This window comes from Panthera tigris, chromosome C1 (assembly GCF_018350195.1).
Source record: "Panthera tigris isolate Pti1 chromosome C1, P.tigris_Pti1_mat1.1, whole genome shotgun sequence".
Taxonomy (NCBI): Eukaryota; Metazoa; Chordata; class Mammalia; order Carnivora; family Felidae; genus Panthera; species Panthera tigris.
The window spans coordinates 190,074,521-190,095,570 of record NC_056667.1 but is presented as its reverse complement, the minus strand read 5'-3'; the positions used below and the strand labels follow the sequence as shown (position 1 = coordinate 190,095,570).

Genomic DNA, 21,050 nt, shown 5'->3' with positions numbered 1-21,050 from the left:
CACTACAGGAACCGCCCCTTGAAGTGCCGGAAGTGACCGAAAACGCCGGGCCTCAGGAGCCTGACTACTTCCGGCGGAACTGCGGTTCCAAGCTGTACCACCCCCACCCCGCCCCCGCTCCCGCCCCTTCCAACCGACTGGCCCTTCGCCCCGCCCCCTGGCCAGCTGACGGAAATTGCCGAACTCAACCTGAGCGGGGAAATTGTCGAATCTGGGGCTTCTAGTCCCTCCTGGCTTCCCGTTCTCCGGCCCGGCGGGCGAGGTCAGCCGAGGCCGCCATATTGAATAAGCAAGCCGGTCTCTCTGAGGGGGTTGGTGCGGTGCAGACAGTTCTGCAGAGCGGCTTCGGCGGCTCCAGGGGGAAGGTGAGGTCGTGCTTGGGTGAGAAGGCTGAGGTGCCTCTTGCCACAGGAGTTGATTTCTTGACGAGACTGTTTCCTTTGGCCCAGGTGACTCATTCTACTCTTGTCCTTGACTGGGTGCCGCGTCCCTCCCCGCCTCCGGCACCCCCGAGAGCCGGCAGGTGAGGGCTGTTAGCCATGGTCTCTGGTCTTTCGGAGCAGAAAGCTGGTGGAGGAGTAGGAAGCCCTGGGAGCGCTGGCCTGGAGACAGGCTTGTGGGTGACCTTCACTGTGCAAGGGAAATGCAGGTCATTCCCCTTTGTGGAGCCGAGGCCGTTTTGTTCCCCGGGAGAGGATCTATGTACTTGACTTAGGCCCGCGGATTGAGCATTGCCCCCACCGAGTTCACACGTACTTGGTACAGTACGTTGTTGGCCGCTATTGCCTTAGCCACCATCCACTCCTCGGGGGTTTTTTGTTGTTTTTGCTTTTGTCCATTGAGTGCGTTGGGGAACATTTTTTATCCCTTTCCCTGGTGGGGAAACTAGGAAATATTTAAAAGCTTTGCCCCAGGTCGCATTGCGGATAACACCGCTTCGTTGCTTAAAAGTTCCTGGGATCTAACGCGCGTACCGGGAGACCGTGGACGCGCCCCAGCTCCGCTCGAGAACGAATAGAGGGCGTTGAAAATGTAACGTGAATCGTGTCTGCTGAATAAACTTCAAGTTGTTTCTTTACGGAATGTTCTTCTTTCCACCGAGTTGCGTGTGCATCGTTAAGCAGGGTGTTTGCTATAAGGCTGTCAGAGCACCTGCACTTTTTAATTCCAGGAAAGTGGAAGTTAAGTTTCGGCCAGAGATTAGACATAGAATTCATTTAGCAAATAGTTCTCGAACGTCTGCTATGAACTAGAACCGAGTCCACGAAGAATAAAATGGGTGATAGGACTAGGGAGTAGTTGGGAAATTTAGGACAGGCTGTTAAGGAAAGTCTCCCTGAAGAATGGCTTTTAAGCCCGAATTAGAAGGACAAGGAGAGGCCAGAAAGCTCTGAAGGAATGCATTGAAGTCCGAGGCCACAGCCTGTGGGAAGACGGGAGAGGCTGTAGGAACAGTGTAGAAAGCAGGAGACCTGTTGGGGGGGCTTTTATAATAGTTCAGGCAAGACGATGGTGGCTTCCAATAGAGTAGTACCTTGGAGAGAAGTGCGTGGATGCAGGCTATATGGTAGGGAATATATTGTATTGTTCCTATGCTAAAATTGTCCAGTCTAGTTTTAGAAATGATTGGTCATTAACATTTTCCCATTTGGAGGCGATTATCTCCATTCCCGCGCGGTAGATAAATACATGTAAAGTACAGATTAAAGTTTTGTGAAACTGTCTTTTGTTGGGGCTATGCACTCTTCCCTGCTGGATTTTCAAGAGACCACCTATTGCTGCTTGATTTCCTAGCTAAAGTGGGCAATACTTTTATATTGTATGGAGACAAAATAATAGTAAGAAAGTGTTGACGTTGTGTGAAATATTATTGATTTTCATTCTGTCACTACTCTTAATTCAGCAAATTCAGATTTACCTTTATATAGCAATACATTTTAATAAGATACAGTTTACTCATTTTGGAACTTGACAAGATTATTTGATGGTTATTTTTTCAAGGGCTAGGTCTTCGGAAAAGGGAAATGACCAAATTGCACTATTCCTCTTCAAGGAGCTTACAGTTTAGTAGGTACTAAAATCAATTACTAACCTACAGTTTAGTAGGTGGAATAATAAAGTTATGTACACAATGTGTGCCTATGGTACAGAGAGGGAGTACCAAGGAAGAGGACTTTGAAACTGATTTTCAGTGGCTATTTCTGTCTATGTTGAATTTAGTTCTAATTGACATTTACTGAACTCCTAATACCACATAATCTAAGAAGTATTGTTTGCTTCCTGATCTGTACATTAAGCAGAAACTCTTATTTATCAAAAATCACTCATTGGTATGTGGTAGCCTTCATGTCTGCAAATTCAGTATCACAAGTTGTGAATTAATGAATTTTATGAATTAACAAGTCTGAATTAGAAAGCTTGTTATACCTCTTCTATAATAGATATGTGAAATTTTATGCTTAAAACTTATGTATACATACTGTTTTCTACTCTCTTTACTTTTGAAAGTCATTATGTTGATACTTTTTTTTTTTTTTAAGTTTATTTTGAGAGAGCGTGTGTGTGTGCGTGCGCGTGGGGAGAGGGAGAGTGAGAGAGAGTCCCAAGCAGGCTCCATGCTGTCAGTGTAGCGCTCCAGGCAGGGCTGGATCTCATGAGCCATGAGGTCATGACCTGAGCGGAAACCAAGAGTCTGTCACTCAACTGTGCCACCCAGGTGCCCCTACATTGATACATTCTGATCACATAATTTCCATTTTTAGAAGTTCCAAGTGAAAAATTATAATTTAGACGCTTAGCCCATTTGATCAAGTGAGTAGACAAAAAGTTCAGTTCCAAGCCCTTATGATCAAATGAATGGATGAAAACTCTAAAGTTCAGTTAACATTCTGTTTGCTTACGTATGTCTTTAATGGGTGTTATTTATATAATTCATTCCTATTTCTTTCAGTAATTCAACAAAGATTTATTACGGGATACCGTCCTGTGTACTGTAGGATGTTTAGTAGTACCCTGGCCTCTACCCACTAGATGCTAGTAACCTCCCCCCAGCTGTGACAACAGTGTGTAAAGATGATGCCAAATGTTCCCTGGGAAGCAAAACTGTACCTGGTTGAGAACCACTGTTTTATTTATTTGTTTTTAAATTTTTATTTATTTTGAAAGAGAGAAAGAGTGTGAGTCGGGGAGGAGCAGAGAGAGAGGGAGAGGGAATCTCAAGCAGGCTCTGAGGTGTCAGCACAGAGCCCAATGCCTGGCTCGATCTCAAACGGTGAGATCATGACCTGAGTCAAAATCAAGCCTCAGATGCTCAACTGACTGAACCACCAAGGCACTCTTATCTATCTATCTATCTATCTATCTATCTATTTATTTATTTATTTATTTATTTATTTATTTTTAATTGTTTTTAACGTTTATTCATTTTTGAGAGACAGAGACAGCATGAGTGGGGGAGGAGCAGAGAGAGAGGGAGACCCAGACTATGAAGCAGGCTCCAGGCTCTGAGCCAGCACAGAGCCTGACGCAGGGCTCGAACTCACAAGCCGTGAGATTGTGACCTGAGCCAAAGTCGGACTCTCAACTGACTGAGCCACCCAGGCGCCCCTTTATTTATTTATTTTTTAAAGTTTATTTATTTTGTGAGAGAGAAAGCACGAACAGAGGAGGGGCAGAGAGAGAGGGAGAGAGAATCCCAGGCAAGCCCCACCCTGTCAGCACAGAGCCCCACGCAGGTCTCAAGCCTGCAAACCATGAGGTCATGACCTGAGCCAAAACCAAGAGTCAGTTGTCCAACTGATTGAGCCACCCAGGCACCCTGAGAACCACTATTTTAGAGCTTACTGTGTATCAGGCTTGGAAATAGGCACCAAAGATACAAAGATTCAAGAAGTTCATTAATCCAATGAGGGTAGAACAGACCTATAATTGCAAATCTGTAAAATAATTGTACCAAGCCCGGAAAATGGCTCTCCAGATACTTAAAAGGCTTGGACTTCTGAGCCATCTCAGAATCTCAGGAACATTTAGTAGATGACTGCTTAGAACACGGAAAGTTAGGGGCGCCTGGGTGGCCTAGTCGGTTGGGCGTCCGACTTTGGCTCAGGTCATGATCTCACGGTCCATGAGTTCGAGCCCCGCGTCAGGCTCTGTGCTGACAACTCGGAGCCTGGAGCCTGCTTGGGATTCTGTGTCTCTCTCTCTGACCCTCCCCTGTTCATGCTCTGTCTCTCTTTGTCTCAAAAATAAATAAACATTAAAAAAAATAAATAAAAAAAAAAAGAACATGGAATGTTAGAATGAGTATTGCTACGAAATGAAGGCAGAAGGTCTTATTTACATAGTATTAATGATAAGCTCACTTATTCTTAAAATTTATATTACTACATAGTAGTGTTTTACATTTGATTGTTTATACTTTAAAAACGACAACACTGCCCTTTACGTAAATTTGATTACTAGCTATTCCCTCTTAGCTCCTTGACATTGTACAAGTCAGTTAGTTACTCTCTCTCAGACTGAGTATTCTCATCTCTAGAATTTGAGGAAAAATATCAGGACTTGTGAATGTTCAATGAAATAATGTATGTAAAGTGCTATTAAACTTAAAAACCATTACCCAAAAGTTTGTAATTAGAGTTTTATTATTTCCTATGATAATATAACTCTTCTTTGTTTTATTCTTAGCAATATGTTAAGGATACCTCTAAAAAGGGCCTTAGTAGGCCTTTCTAAGTCTCATAAAGGATGTGGTGAGTATTTTTTTTTGCATTTGTGGGTACTATTTTTGTATTTACTGTCTTTGTCAATTCATTGGTTTATGGAATGTTTCTTAAAAGACCCTAAACATAATTTGTTTTAAATAAAATAGAAACAAATGACCCTAGTCAAATTGAATAATTTTAAAAATATAACTTTAAACAGTTTATAGAAGTTGTCATGGAATAAAAAGTAGTAGGAACTATCAGTCCCAAAACGGAAAAAGCAGTCCTGCTTTTGAAAAGTAGTATTCCCATGAACATACTTTCCATGGTATTAAAAATTTTAAATTAACTACCATTAAAAGTGGGCAGCCATATTCTACCTTGGTATTCAGGTTTGGAAAAGTTTTTGTCTTAATTCAGTATTCTAACAGTTTGCATCTAGAGAAATAGAAGGGAATAGTGTAAAATGAGGAAAAATTTTAGACTTGTAGGTTAGAGTTAACCCATTATCCTCTGCTATAATGAATTCAACTCTTAATTTATTTCTCATCTCAATATTTTTGATGGTCAGTTCGAACAACTGCCACAGCAGCAAGCAACTTAATTGAAGTATTTGTCGATGGTCAGTCTGTCATGGTGGAACCAGGAACTACCGTACTCCAAGTAGGCATATGTTCCAATTCTTTATTTTTGTATAAGTTGTGGTTTTTTTTTGTATCAATTTATTTCTGTTACACTCTTTATTTACTTTAAAAATTTTTAAGATTCCTTGATAAATGCTCATAAAAGAACTATAGACAGTAAAATTATATGAAAGTAAGTTGGATTTAAAATGTTGGCATTTCAAAGTGAGCTATCATTTATCTGTTTCTGACTTTCTTCAGTGAATTATGGCAGTTATTTTGTTTCACTTCTGCCTTCCAAGTATATACCCATTTAAAATTTGAAGTTACCAAAAATAAATTACAAGTTAATTTAGGTAAGTTTGGGGAAAAGATAATTTTTGTTTGTTGTGAACCTGCTTGATGCTTTTCATTTCATGTGATTTCTCTATTTTTAGTAATATTTTTTAAGAATGTGTCCTACAAAGCAGGTAAATGAATTCATGCATTAAATATATAATTTCTCCAGATTCCTTCAGAACTAACAAAATTGGTCTTGAAGAAGTGATACTTCATTCTGTCTGCAAGTTACCAAGAACTAAATGCTCTTTATTCATTTAGCAGTCATTTTTAGACTATCTGCCAGGCATAGACCTGTAAACAATAAATACATAACAGTATATGTTCAAGGTACAGTGGAGAGTATTTTTGCCAGGTATATAGGAAGTGATAGAGATGTTAGGGATATCTAAGGCGCTCCCTGAGGAGATTTGTAAAGGATAAGTGTTTATATTTGGACAAAGAAGCTTTAAATAGTTTGCTATTGTTAGAACATAAGGTATATATAGAAGATGAGAAAACAAGAAATCAAATTACTATAATAGATTCAGCAATGAAAGAAGATATATGTCATACTAAAGAGCTTATAGTTTGACCTATCAGTAGTTTTCATGGCAGTTAAGCTGTATCGCAGGGACCATAGAGGATGTTAGTTTGGAGAATAACAAGACTGGTGTGAGACACAAGGGAAGAGTATCTTGCATTAGTAGAACTGAAAATTAAAGGCCTAAAATAGATAGTGGCAATGGGAATGAAAATAAAAGGATAGATTCAGTGAGAGTGAGTTGATAGGCCTTTAGGCACAATGAAAAGCAGGAAAAATTTTTGTGGTTTCTGGCTTTATTAACTTATTTGGAGATGTATCATAGGGGACACAAATAGATTGAATTTTAGCTGTCCATAGAGCGTATCCATGCACAGAACTATTTAAGTCTAAAACTTGGAGAAGTGGTGAACTGTCAGGGCTCCAGATGAGGGTTTGGGTATAATTATTTGAAATGTGAACCGGTATGAAGGTTGGGACAAGATCTTGCTTATTACTATACCCGCTGCATCTAGTACATGGGAAGTCCACATATGAAACCACGGGGACAGAGTTTGAAGGGGTATCTTTATGGACAATGGTTCAGAGTGGAAATGAGGAGTCAGACCTTCAGCACAATCTGAGGTTCATTTATTCAGTTTTTTCCATAAGGTATAGGCATGCTGAGGCCTTAGAGCAGGCTTGAGAGCAGACAGGAGCAGGAGTCAAGAGCAAAGAAGGAGGGAAGTCTCTTTAGGGATGAAGAATGTATAAAAGTATAGATGTTTATAGATAGGAGTAATAAGGCAGGTGGTTATAGCCTTTCTTTTTCTGTTTTAGGCAAAGCAAGGATGAGGTCAGATTGTTCTAATGCAAGAATTTTTTACTTTGTCTTCTAGGCTTGTGAGAAGGTTGGCATGCAGATCCCTCGATTCTGTTATCATGAAAGATTGTCTGTTGCTGGAAACTGTAGGATGTGCCTTGTTGAAATTGAGAAAGCTCCTAAGGTACTTGATACCTAAAATTCCACACCATGCTGTAGAAGGTAGAAAACTTTAAATCTTGCAGCGAATTTTACTTAGAATCATTGTTGTAGTGGAGAAACCTAGCCCTGTTTAATTGTATCTGTAAATTTATTATTTTGTGCAGTTGAGTCTGTTCATTTCAAAATTGGAAATGCATTGGTGAAAGTGCTTTATAAATGCAAGCACTATATAATTACAACAGATTGAGAAATTAAAGGTGACTTCTTACAGCTGGCAGTAGTATTTCCAAATGGCTGTGTGACAACTAGGATGTGGAATTGCCAGGCAGTACATTGGAAGGGCTCATGCCGGGCCATTTTCACTAGAGAAAGGGATTACAATGAAGAGGACATTTTGTCCTCTAAGTTTTAATTCAGTAGTACCTGCTAATCAAAACACAGTTATTTGATGTTCTGTTTCAGAGTCTCTATATAGAGTTGCATTGACTAGGAGGATAGAATTTAGAAGTACAAGATCTTATTTTTTTTTCATAGAGAAATGTAAAGTGTCAGATTATCGTATCGTGACTATGAAAAGTAAAAAAATGAATCTTCAAAGATACTGGGCTTATTTTCAAATGTATAGCTGAATGTTTTATATGTTGGGTTGCTTATAATTACAACTAAATACAAATACTTAGACATTTTTCCATTGAAATTCCAGGTTGTGGCAGCTTGTGCCATGCCAGTAATGAAAGGTTGGAATATCCTGACAAACTCAGAGAAATCTAAGAAAGCAAGGTACTTTCATGTTATTTAGCATAGTAACTTTTCTTAGAGAAGAAAATTGTTCATTTCAGTATTTAGACCTGCCCATAGATGGGAAATTCAGTAGCAAGTTTTGAAAAAGTTGGCACGTTTGACTTCTAGGAGCAGTGGAATTAAGTACATGTTGAGGTGAAGTCAGGTATTTATGGTTTTGAGCATTAAAAGCTCTTATTTAGGGGAAAGAAAAAAAAAAAAAGCTTTTATTTAGGAGCACCTGCGTGGCTCTGTCGGTTAAGTGTCTGACTTTTGGTTTCAGCTCAGGTCATTATCTCACAGTTCATGAGATTGAGCCCCATGTTGGGCTCTGCACTGGCAGCGCAAGAGCCTGCTTGGGATTCTCCCTGTCTCTCTCTGCCTCTCCCCTGCTCGTGCTGTCTCTCAAAATAAATAAACTTGAAAAAGAATCTCTTATATAGTAACCTGTTCAACTTATGATGAATAGTGAGTCTGGGGCTTATTGAACTGAGATTATTGTAGTAAAGTATTACTGTTACTATATAGGCATTGATTATATTTGTTTTTGCTGTGCATTTGTGTGGGTGTTTTGTTTTTTCTTAATTTTTTTTTAATGTTTATTTTTGAGAGAGACAGAGTGTGAGCAGGGGAGGGGCAGAGAGAGAAGGAGACACAGAATCCGAAGCAGGCTCCAGGCTCTGAGCTGTCAGCACAGCCCAACACAGGGCTTGAGCCCACAGACTGCGAGATCATGACCTAAACTGAAGTTGGACACCTGATTGACTAAGCCATCTAGGCACCCTATTTTGTTTTGAATTAATGTTTTCTGAAGACTATTTAGTGACTTTGGGTAATTTTGTGTTTTTAAAAGTCATAATTTTCTAGATTCTTTAATGATACTTTATTCCTGGACTTCTATAAGCATTTTTTAGACTATGTGTCTAATACTAGAATGATGGTTACATTGGTATTTTGATAATAAAAGTAAAGTTAATAGTATATGAAAAGGTACATCCCTGAAGGTTAGATAGCCATTTTGAGTGCCAAAAATTTATATCATTTTGTGTACTACAACTTTTCATACAGAGAAGGTGTGATGGAGTTCTTGTTAGCAAATCACCCACTGGACTGTCCTATTTGTGACCAGGGAGGTGAATGTGATCTGCAGGTATGTTGTCAAACTTCATAAATCTTTTTGATTATCTCAGGTTTTAATTTCATTAGCAGCATTATGTTAACTCTCTCCTAATCTACTAAAGGACCAGTCCATGATGTTTGGAAATGATAGGAGCAGATTTTTAGATGGGAAACGTGCTGTGGAGGACAAGAATATTGGGCCATTGGTAAAGACTATCATGACTAGATGTATACAGTGTACTCGCTGCATCAGGTAATGTTTTTCCTTCTGTCTTCTGCAATATCATTCAGATAATAGTCACAAAATTTGGTGGAATAACAATACTAGAGAAAAAAGGCAACTTTTTTTTTGGTAGGAGAAGAGGGATGTTTTTAATGTTTTCTGCATAAGCCAATAAAATGAATTGTTCTCTTTCAGTGAATATCAACTTCTGTGGAATTTACAAATAAAAATATACAAGCATTAACTCCTTGATAACTTGCTGAGCTATACCTATGATTCGTGCAGTTTGTGTTATGCTGTGATTAAATTACATGCAAGCATCGAACAATTTTTTATTCAAGGACTTTGCTCACCATTGAAAATAAACTCGTGTCTTTTTGGTGTTTCGAAAATCATTATCTCACTGTGATCATAGGAAAGGAGATAATTTTGCTGGATTTTACCATTTGATGGTATATTTTTATCCTGCAGGTTTGCAAGTGAGATTGCAGGAGTAGATGATTTGGGAACAACAGGCAGAGGAAATGATATGCAAGTTGGCACGTACATTGAAAAGATGTTCATGTCTGAACTGTCTGGAAATATCATTGATATCTGCCCTGTAGGTGCCCTGACTTCGAAGCCCTATGCTTTTACTGCCCGCCCTTGGGAAACAAGGTATTCAGTGTTGTAATTTTTGACAATTTGTTTTTTATCCTTTAATTGGCTAGTATTCAAAAAAATTTAAGATTCATTTTCTTCCTGTATTCTAATTGTTTTGGTCTGCTAAGGTTTTATGTATTTGCTTTTTTTTTTTTTTTTTTTTTTAAATTTTTTAAACGTTTATTTATTTTTGAGACAGAGAGAGACAGAGCATGAACGGGGGAGGGGCAGAGAGAGAGGGAGACACAGAATCGGAAACAGGCTCCACGCTCCGAGCCATCAGCCCAGAGCCTGGCGCGGGGCTCGAACTCAGGGACCGCGAGATCGTGACCTGGCTGAAGTCGGACGCTTAACCGACTGCGCCACCCAGGCGCCCCAATGTATTTGCTTTAAGTAAAACCCTCTTAATGGAAAGTAAGTAGATAGATTAAAGGATAGGATGATCTGGCAAATTAATTATAGTTTTCTTGGAGATTGATTCCAAAGTACTTAACCACATAATTATTTTATTCACTTGTTCTTCCAAAGAGTAAAATTGTCTTGATGTTTTAAAATTTATAGTCTCTTCTCACTGTGTATTGTTTTCAGACATGTGGCTATATCATCCTTTATTTAATCAGTTCCTATTATTAGACATTTTAGTTTGTTTCTATATAGTTGTAAATCTATGATAAAAATTGTTATTCATAAATTTTCGCGTATATCTCTGATTCTTCTGACTGAACTGGGAAATGGAGTAGGTAGTTGCAACAAATTTGGGTATTTTTAAGGTTCTAAAGCCTATCATTAAATTGCCCCCCATATTTAGACTTCCACTAGAATATGTGGGAGTATCTCAAAATTCTGTGTTTTAAGCCATGTATTTTATGTATATAAAAAGATTGGGGGGATGGGGCACAGTACATAGGTGAAATGTTCAAGTAGGGATTTTTCTCTTTTGCTTCCTGAAACTCCCATAATGCATGCAGAAAAGAAACTTCCATCTCCACAGCCTCCCTGAGCCTGGCAGAGCCTCCTGTTCAGGTGGTAGGAAGGGGATGAGAACAGGCCCAAGACACACCACCACTGATTTCTATGCTTCTTGCTTGAAGTTCAGTAGTTTTGCCCCACATAAAAGCTTCTCATGATGGTGTTTGCCTTTGGAAGATTTCCAAAGTGCTGAATTGGTTGTTTTTTGTTAATTTTGTCCAGCTTTATTTTTGCTTTTTGTGGGGAGGATTTATCAGACTTTTTAATTGGCCATACCCAAAAATCTTACTCTCTTGCTATTTATCTTGATAATCAAATTTGTCCATTTGGAGCCCTTACCATTGGCTTTTGTATTATTTAACAGTTCCTATTTTTATTCATTTATTTGTTCTTTGAGAGTGTATTTTTGTGAGAGAGAGAGCGTGCGCATGCATGCAAGCGCAAGTGGGGGAGGGGCAGAGAGAGGGAGATGGAGAATCCCAAGCAGCCTTCACGCTGACAGCCCGGATTAAGAAATTTTTGTCAGTGCGGAGCCCAACACGGAGCTCAAACCCACGAACCATGAGATCATGACCTGAGCTGAAATCAAGAGTCAGACTCTTAACTGACTGAGGCACCCAGGTGCCCCTAGATAACAATTATTAAAGCTTTATTTTTACAGTAGGAATTAATGTGACGTATTCAAATACGAGGGTATTTTTTTTTATTGCAGTTTCTCTGAGTCCCATTAATTTTAGAAATTCAGAAAGGAAAGTCATCGTAAATTTTTTTGTTTTTGAGAAACCAGGTAACAGAAACTTTGTCCTTATTGCCAAAATAAATGTGGTAAACATAGGTGTTTATTTTCTCAGAAAGACGGAATCCATTGATGTAATGGATGCAGTTGGAAGTAATATTGTGGTAAGCACAAGAACTGGAGAGGTGATGCGGATTTTGCCAAGGATGCATGAGGACATCAATGAAGAGTGGATCTCTGATAAAACCAGGTATGTGCTACTACATTGTTTTCCTTCACTTTTGCAGTTGACTTAAACTAAATTTTATAGTCACTTTAATTTTAAGGGACTGTCTTTATTCTTGTAAATTAATCTAGATTATTTGTATAGAGAACTGGACAAAACTAATGTTAATAGTCCTAGGTATATCAATGGCTTTCTTACTAAGTTTGACAAATACCATTTTCCTCCCAGTTGGAAAAATTGAAGGGGATTAATATATTTAATCTATTCCAGTTTGTTCATTGGAGAAAAGAAGCTAAATATAAGTTAGAGCTTGCACGTGATAATTTTGATAAAATGTCTGGAGGTATTCAAGTTTTATAAGTAAAAGCGATTTGAGAAAAAAAAGAAAAAGTGATTAAATGATTGGCTTCTTTAGCTGTCAGATTTTTATGTGTTACAATTTCAAGAGTATTCAGGTAGCTGAAAACAAATCATAAGAACCCAAACTTTTTAGATGTTTTAGTTTCAGATGGTGTTCATAAAATAATTTATTAGTTCATCCTTCAAAAGACCTGAAGTAATTATTTGTATTCAGGTATTTATTCTGTTTGACACTTTAACCAGTACTGTATTTAAATAACATTTCTTTTATATTTTAAACTTGAAAACTATAGTTGCCTCTAGCAAGATTCCGTAAATGGTGTATTTTCTGTTACCTAGATTTGCCTATGATGGGCTAAAACGTCAAAGACTAACCGAGCCAATGGTCAGAAATGAAAAGGGGCTTTTAACCTACACTTCCTGGGAAGATGCACTCTCTCGTGTAGCTGGAATGGTAAAAAATTGAAATATAGAATAAATAGTATTTGTAATTTTTAAGGGACATCTTTGTAACAAAGAGGGGTCATGTATGTCTCTTCACTTCTTTTGTTTTACCAAGATTGCCTTCCATTTAATGAACATTTATTAAGAACCATATGCCAGAGGGGCGCCTGGGTGGCTCAGTCTTTATTGAGCATCCAACTCTTGATTGTGGCTCAGGTCATGATCCCAGGGTTGTGGGATCGAGCCCCACATCGGGCTCTGCTCTGAATGTAGAGCCTGCTTAAGGTTCTCTCTCTCTTTCCCTCTGCCCCTTTCTCCCCTACTTGTGCTCACTTGCTCTCTCTTCTCTAAAATCAAAAAACAAAAAATGCAACAAAACAAAAGAACCAAATGCCAGATATCATGCTGGAAGTAGGGCTATAGAGACCACTAATATATGGTCCCTACTTCCCACAATTTTGTAGTCAGGAAAGATGCAGAGTCAGTCAGGTATCATGTGCTGCTGCAGTTAGTTGTGCAGGAAATCATGTCTCAGAGAGCCTGTGGGAGGGGTGCCTAACCACGACTAGCGTATCAGGGATGCCTTCCTACGTAAGGTGACTTAGGCAAAATCTAAGAATGAATGCAAACTTGCCAGAGCAAAAGTGGAGAGAATGGCTTTCTAGCCAGAGACAAAGGCAACATACACAAAGGACTTGAGGGAACAGTGGATACTTCAGAAGAAATTGTATTTAGCTGTAATTCCTCACTCTTCATTCTCCAAACTTCATTATGAGACCTCTTTGTTTCTGATATAAAACAGCTTCCCTCCAAGCTGGTGGTATTATTAGCCTCATCTACACCTTTGCTTCTCACTTTTATATTAATAATTAGTGTAAACCTTTTAAGTCAGAAGTTCATTGCTTTTTTTTTTTTATACTTACAGATAACTATTGCTTTGTGTTCTGAGCAGTGGTCTTTGCTGAACGGAGGTGTTTTGGTGATACCTTTTGCGTCCATTTCTAGTTGCAGAGTGTTCAGGGCAAGGATGTGGCAGCAATTGCAGGTGGCTTGGTGGATGCTGAAGCCCTGGTAGCTCTCAAAGATTTGCTTAATAGAGTGGACTCTGACACCTTGTGCACTGAAGAGGTCTTCCCCACTGCAGGAGCTGGGTGAGCAGTATGAATCTAGCATCTAGGCTTGCGTTGTTGTTGTTGTTGTTGTTGTTGTTGTTGTTGTTGTGACAAGCTGTGTATAAATCAGTACATCTGGGCGCCTGCCTGGCTGGCTCAGTTGGTAGAGCAAGTGGTTCTTTTTTTTTTTTTTCCTGATTTTTTTTTTTTTTTTAAGTTTTTTTTACTTAAAGAGAAAGTGCAAGTCAGGGAGGATCAGAGAGAGAGGAAGAGAGAATCCCAAGCAGGCTCTGCGCCATCAGTATAGAGCCTGATACGGGCCTCGAACCCATGAATTCTGAGACCGTGACCAGAGCCAAAGTCAGATGCTCAACTGACTGAGCCACCCAGGCGCCCCGCAGGTGACTCTTAATCTTGGGGTTCTGAGTTCAAGCCCACATTGGTGGTAGAGTTTACTTAAAAAGATAAATTTAAAAAAGAGAAAATACACATATGGCTGATATGTGACCGCTTGGATTCTTCATCATAACCACCAATTTGTTTTCACATATATAGGCCAAAGTCAAGCCAGGAACTATTAGAGAATCCAGTTATCAATAATAAGTATCTGAAACTTTGATGTAATTTAGAAATACTTCCTAAGAATTTTTTGTCTGGGAATACCTTGGGTTTGTGGACATGAGAATGTTGCATGGATTGTCATTGTGTATTAGTAAACCTGCATTTTTAATTTTGTATTTCTAGCACAGATTTGCGTTCTAATTATCTTCTTAATACTACAATTGCTGGTGTGGAAGAGGCAGATGTTCTCCTTCTGGTTGGTACAAATCCGCGTTTTGAGGCGCCACTGTTTAATGCTAGAATTCGAAAGAGGTTAGTAATATTCAGGGTTTAAAAACTGGTTATATAATAATTTGTTTTACATCTGAAAAATGACTACTTAGCTGATTCCTAATAGTGTTAGTCGGAATGAGACTCCAGAAGATAATTGGAGGGCTGCTTCTAATCAGTCCATTCCTTCCCTCTTCTCCTGCTGATCGTTTTACTTTATCTTCTCATTTTGAAATAATTCAAGATGCACCAATTTTTCCATAATTTCTTTTATAATTTTTTCTAATGATTTTTTTTTCCTGCCCAGGATCCAGTTTAAGTCACACATTGCAATTAGTGTCATGACTCTCCAGGGTTTTTTTTGTTTGTTTTTTTGTTTTTTTTTTACATTTTTTTGAAGAGCAAAGCCAGGTATTTTGTAGAATACCTCCATCTTTTCATATTTTAGAGATTTATAAATAGGTTGGTATAATTTGTCTATAATGTGATACTGTTGAGAGTGAAAGGGGGAATTAATTACTCCAGGGTAACAGATGAAAACCAGCACTGTCTCAGACAAACAATATGTGGTCACTGCATTTGTAACTATTTTTAGAAGAGCTGGTTCTATACTTGCCTATCAAAGAGAATAAATATGAATGATGTAGTTTATTTTCAGGAACTATATTAAAGTGGCCTTAATGGATAATTAGGAGATGACTGGCTCTGCTGTGATAAGGCAAAATAAAAATTATAAATCATTTATTCTAAAATTAAAAGTTTTATTTATAGGTTGCGTAGGGTTCCTAACAGCAAATTAATTCACTGACTTACCTTGGTGTGTATTCTTAACAGCATTATTATTTTGAAAGGTACACAATAAGTTGTATCTGTTAAGGTTAAGTGTTCTGTGAGTGTTTTTGTGTTTTTAACATTTGTAACATAAATGTAGACCCTAGCATTGATGAGACTGATGACTATTCTGATTTAGTAATTTAGCTCTAAAAGTTTGTCGTTTTTATTTCAGCTGGCTTCATAATGACTTAAAAGTGGCCCTTATTGGCAGCCCAGTGGATCTCACTTACAGATATGACCATCTGGGAGATTCCCCCAAAATTCTTCAGGAGATTGCTTTGGGTAACCATCCGTTCAGCCAGGTGCTCTCAAGTTATATGTACCTACCTTTGTTAATTTTGCATTTTTAGTTTAAAAAGTTACTGTTTTATAATAGCGATGTGTGATTACTGTTAAAAATTACACCAGTACAGAAAAGAAAATGGAAGAAAGTAAAGTATTACCCCAAATTCCACCAACCCAAACAAGTATTGATGAACCATCATAGTCATCTCTATTCATGTATAGAGCAAGATGGATGGATAGGCAAACAAAGACGAGATCGTGTTATACATGCTGTTTTTATGTACCATGGTTTAATTTTACTTGAAATTATCAGAAAAGAAATTGAAGTGAACCTGAAACAATTAAACTTTAGGAAATCTTTCTTTATTGCAAGAGTTATTCTAAATTTCACCAGTCCTTTCCTACTGAGCACTTTATTTACATTTATCTCATTGCTGTCTGATATTTATAGGTCTTAATTTACTTTTCCAAGAGGGGCTCATAAGTACACTATACCTTGAGTTCTTGCTTGCTTGGGAGTGTCTGTTTTATTCCTGAAGAGAGCGTTGGCAGGATATAGAGTTCTTGAGCCACACTCTTTTTTTTCTCTTTGTGAACTTTATAAACAAGGCCTTTTGTTACTGTGGAGAAGTGTGATGTCAGTCATATTTCCCCCCACCCCTGTCCTAATTTTTTTTTTAACTGTCTAGGTACTTATTTAGAGAGCTTGAGCAGGGGAGGAGCAGAGAGAGAAGGAGAGAGAATCCCAACCAGGGGTTTGCGCAGAACTCCATGTGGGACTTGATCTCAAGAACTGTGGGATCATGACCTGAGCGAAAATCAAGCATCAGACGCTTAACCAACTGAGCCGCCCATAGAAACTTTTTTTTTTTTTTGATACTTTATACTTAGATCTTTATCTTTGAAATTTAATAACTTCACCAGAATATCTTAATGGTGGTTCTCTGTCACATTTTTATGGGACATGGTATACCTTTTATTGTGAAGATTCAAGGTTCTTTTTACTTTAGTATTTGTGTGTGTATGGTGGAGTGCTGATTGTTAAAAAAAATGAAAGAAGTTTCTGGTTTTCATGTAATGGCTCTGGAGGGTAGGCAGTTTGACAGATGTTGTGTTTGTCCAAGGATGTCATCATGGAAGGACATTCCTTCCTGCTTTACTATCCTCTGTGCCTTTGCTTCCTTGTGTGTTTGCGTGTGCGCTTCTCCTTATCGTTCCAAGATGGTGTAGCTTTAGGTGTAGTCAAGTGGGACAAGGCAGCTAAGCCCAGTTCCTTTGTTTTGAATAGGAAAAACATGATTACAACTGCAGTGATCAAAAATATAAAAAAAATACTTACTTAAAAGTGTCCCTCTTTTCTAATTCCTATCTCCATGCCCCAGAAGATGATAAGTATGTTTTTTTTCTATACTAGATTTAAGTCTGTTTTCTATTAGTTAAGATGTGCTGCTAACAAAAAAAGAATGAACCAACAAAGCAGATACTGGATCCCCTTTTGTGTCTTTTTCTGTCATTTTTCCTTTGTTCTTTTATTCTTTTTCAGTTTGCTTTATATGATTTTGTATTGCCTGTCTTTCTTGTCCCTATTTTTGAAGTCCTGTTTTATTTTGTTTTTTATTGTTTCTGGAATGATGTTCATCGCTAATTTGTTTCTCTTTCAGTTCTTTCCTGAGTTCTGTGACAAAATGTCCTTCTATTGTATAATACTCTCTGTTTTGTCACTCTTCTAAGCCTTTCTTTTCAAGCGAGAAAAAGCGTGTTTTTCATTTTCTTTGAGGCTATTGAAAACTATTTCTCTGCACACTTCACATTTTTTGGGAAATTCCTCTTGTGATAAATGTCCTCCCCTAGTATGTTAGGCATAATTTTCATGCTGATTCTTTGCTTTGGGCCGCTTATTCATTGAGGAATGATGTAGAAGGTGGACAGGAGAGTGAGCTATATAGTCTTCAGCTTTTAATTTTTCTATCCTCCACCAAATCTGTTGTTTCCTTTGCTTTTGGCATGCACTTCCCTTCATGTTTTGACATTCAGGAAGCAGAGCCCTTAAAGTCTTAGCTATTCTGCGTTGTAATCCTAGTGATGGTTGCTTTCCCTACCTCTTCCTCCTTGTCTGGGGCATGGTGGGTAGATAGACTGTAGCATGGTACTTGAGTGTGGTTTTTCCTCTTAGATGGTACCAACTAAATGTCTGTAGGGACGTTGCCCAGTTTTTCTTGGACATACCCATAATCATTCTGACCAAAGGATATTTGGGAAAGTCTTTCATTCTCAGTACTTAGTTTTAGAAAGTCTGTTTTATCTGATTCTCACTTAGCCATTTCACCGTAGCATTGGCAACATGTTTTTGGTTAAATCTGGTTGGATGTATGTCTATATGTTGATTAGTAAAAATCAAAGGCATTCTGCATTGAAACTAAAACTTGACACACATATCGTAGATGCAAATTTGATTAGATTTAGTTGATTGTTTAGATTTTTTAATCAAAATTCTTTTTAAATAGGTATTACATGAAGCTAAAAAACCAATGGTGGTTTTAGGCAGTTCTGCACTCCAAAGAAATGATGGGGCAGCAATTCTTGCAGCTGTTTCCAACATTGCTCAAAAGATTCGGATGAGTAGTGGTGTTACCAGTGATTGGAAAGTTATGAATATCCTTCATAGGTATGTTGAGTAATTGTTTTATATACTGTAAAATTCAAGTAATTTGTGTACATGTATTCTGTTACATTGTCACATTTAGACTTGCAAACAGCTTAATATTTAGCAGCATCTGTAGCAGATGCAAAATAGATTAAAACCTTTATTTTCTGTGTGAGAAGAACCTGAGATAATAAATAATATTTAAAATATTTGAAAAAGCAGTGCTGACAAAATTTTGAAAATCTGTACCCTATTAGTATACCTTGGTTCAATAATTGCAACAAGTCCTGTGACTTCAATTAAATGATAAAAATGTAAACATGAGAACTCAATGTAAGGAAAGTTTTTTTTCTGACTATATTAATAATGCAAATTTATTTTAGAAAGTTGGAAAGAGAACAAAGTATACAAAAATGGAAATTATCCTTATTCCACAATTTACAGATAATTACTGTTGCTACTTCTGGTCCTTTTTTTCCAGTGTAAATATTTTTCTAGTTATATAGTTGAAATCATATTGTGTATACAGTTTTGTAACCTGGTTTTGATCAATTTTCATTACCTGATAAAATTTCCTCCTGTAATTAGAAATTTTTTATAAACTTTAATGGCTGTTTAATATCATGAATATGTATAAATTTTTAGCTATTTCGTTATTATTAACATGTAAATTGATGCTAGTCTTTTTTTTTTTTTTCGTTAAGAGAGAGCAAGAGTGAGCAGGGGAGAGGAGCAGAGAGAGAGAGAGAGAGATTGATTCCCCACACGATGTGGGGCTTGATCCCAGAACCTTGGGATCATGACTTAAGCCAGAATCATGAGTCGGATGCTCAACTGACTGAGCCACCCAGACACCCCTAGTTTAATATTTCATTTCATTTCATTTCATTTTATATTTTATTATTTATATTTGAGTTAGTTAATAGTGCAATATTGGTTTCAGAAGTAGAATTCAGTGATTCATCGTTTACATACAACACCCAGTGCTCATCACAAGTACCTTCCTTAATCCCCATCACCCATCTAACCCATCTCCCACCTACCTCCCTCCATCAACCCTTGGTTTGTTCTCTATTGTTAAAAGTCTCTTGTGGTTTATTTCCCTTTCTTCTCTTCTCCCTCCTTCCCATATGTTCATCTGTTTTGTTTCTTAAATTCCACATATGAATGAAATCATATGATAGTCGTTTTTCTCTGATTTATCTGGCTTAGTATAATATATTCTAGCTCTATCTATGTCATTGCAAATGGCAAGATTTCATTCTTTTTGATGGCTGAGTAATATTCTGTTGTGTGTGTGTGTGTATACACACATACATACACACACCACATTTTCTTAAAAACATTTTTTTTTTTAATGTTTATTTATTTTTGAAGGAGAGAGAGACAGAGTGTGAGTGGGGAGGCGCAGAGAGAGAGACACACAGAATCTGAAGCAGGCTCCAGGCTCTGAGCTGTCAGCACACAGCCTGATGCGGGGCTCAAACTCACAAACTGCGAGATCATGACCTGAGCTGAAGTCGGATGCTCAACTGACTGAGCCACCCAGACGCCCTGACACCACATTTTCTTTATCCATTCATGAGCTGATGGACATCTGGGCTCTCTATATAGTTTTGCTATTGTTGTTAATACTGCTGTAAACATTGGGGTGCATGTACCTCTTCAGATCTGTATTTTTTTTTATCCTTTGGGTAAATGCTTAATAGTGCAATTGCTAGATTGTAGGGTAGTTTTACTTTTAGTTTTTTGAGGGATCTCCGTACTATTCTCCAGAGTGGCTTTTTTGAGGGATCTCCGTACTATAATCCAGAGTGGCTGTACCGCCAGCAGTGCAAGAGTGTTCGTTCCCCTTTCTGCATATCTTTTCCAACGCCTTTTGTTTTTTGTGTAGTAAATTTTAGCCATTCTCACAAGTGTGAGGTGGTATCTTACTGTGGTTTTGATTTGTATTTACCTGATGAAGAGTCATGTTGAGCTTTTTTTTTTTTTTTTTAAATCTGGGGGGAGGCGCTAGTCTTTAAAAATAATGCAATATCAGAGAAAGTGAGAGAGAGAGAGAATCCCAAGCAGGCTCCACACTTAGCGCAGAGCCCAACCCAGGGCTTGATATCACGACCTTGAGATCCTGACCTAAGCTGAAATCAAGAGTCAGACACTTAACCTATAAGCTACCCAGGCACCCCACGTATTACTTTTCAAATTTGTTTAAGGATTAAAGCTAACCACTTTTAAATATGATAGGCAAATTGTTTTCATTTAGAAGTATTTTCATACATTCTAAAACATTAATTTCAGTGTTATATTTCTCCTTTATTGGTTTGATTTGGCATTGCAAATCTTGTAAACACTTTGAAAAACTTTATATTTTATATATTTTTTTAAATGTTTATTTACTTTTGAGAGAGAAAGAGAGAGACAGAGTGTGAGTGGGCAAGGGGCTGAGAGAGGGAGACACAGATTTGGAAGCAGGCTCCAGGCTCTGAACTGTCAGCACGGAGCCCGACATGGGGCTCGAACTCAAAAACCACGTGATCATGACCTGAGCCAAAGTTGGACACTTAACCAACACCTCTGGATCCTTTCTGGTCACAATTTTTACTTCTTATTTTTAGTTCACCCTTGCATCCATGTCCTTATTCATACAGTTTTGTGTTTCTGAATGGATACCAAAATTAATAACTTAAAAAAAA

At 37.9% G+C, this 21,050-nt stretch overlaps 1 protein-coding gene across 5 annotated transcripts in view; it reads left to right on the top strand.

Annotated features, from left to right (window-relative positions):
* The first annotated feature begins 268 nt into the window (after positions 1–268).
* NDUFS1 (NADH:ubiquinone oxidoreductase core subunit S1) overlaps positions 269–21,050 on the top strand; it is a 29,651-nt gene continuing 8,869 nt past the window's right edge. The window contains exons 1-14 of one of the 5 annotated variants that reach the window (XM_007089956.3): positions 269–365; positions 4,687–4,751; positions 5,275–5,366; positions 7,067–7,174; positions 7,856–7,932; positions 9,001–9,082; positions 9,174–9,304; positions 9,746–9,931; positions 11,737–11,871; positions 12,547–12,661; positions 13,657–13,802; positions 14,508–14,636; positions 15,601–15,730; positions 18,218–18,378. In XM_007089956.3, the coding sequence (XP_007090018.1) occupies positions 4,691–4,751; positions 5,275–5,366; positions 7,067–7,174; positions 7,856–7,932; positions 9,001–9,082; positions 9,174–9,304; positions 9,746–9,931; positions 11,737–11,871; positions 12,547–12,661; positions 13,657–13,802; positions 14,508–14,636; positions 15,601–15,730; positions 18,218–18,378 (1,553 nt within the window). In that variant the 5' untranslated portion in view covers positions 269–365; positions 4,687–4,690. Of the gene's footprint in view, positions 1,568–4,686; positions 4,752–5,274; positions 5,367–7,066; positions 7,175–7,855; positions 7,933–9,000; positions 9,083–9,173; positions 9,305–9,745; positions 9,932–11,736; positions 11,872–12,546; positions 12,662–13,656; positions 13,803–14,507; positions 14,637–15,600; positions 15,731–18,217; positions 18,379–21,050 lie in introns of all 5 variants that reach the window. The other 4 variants (XM_007089957.3, XM_007089959.3, XM_042995157.1 and 1 more) reach the window with 4 other exon arrangements.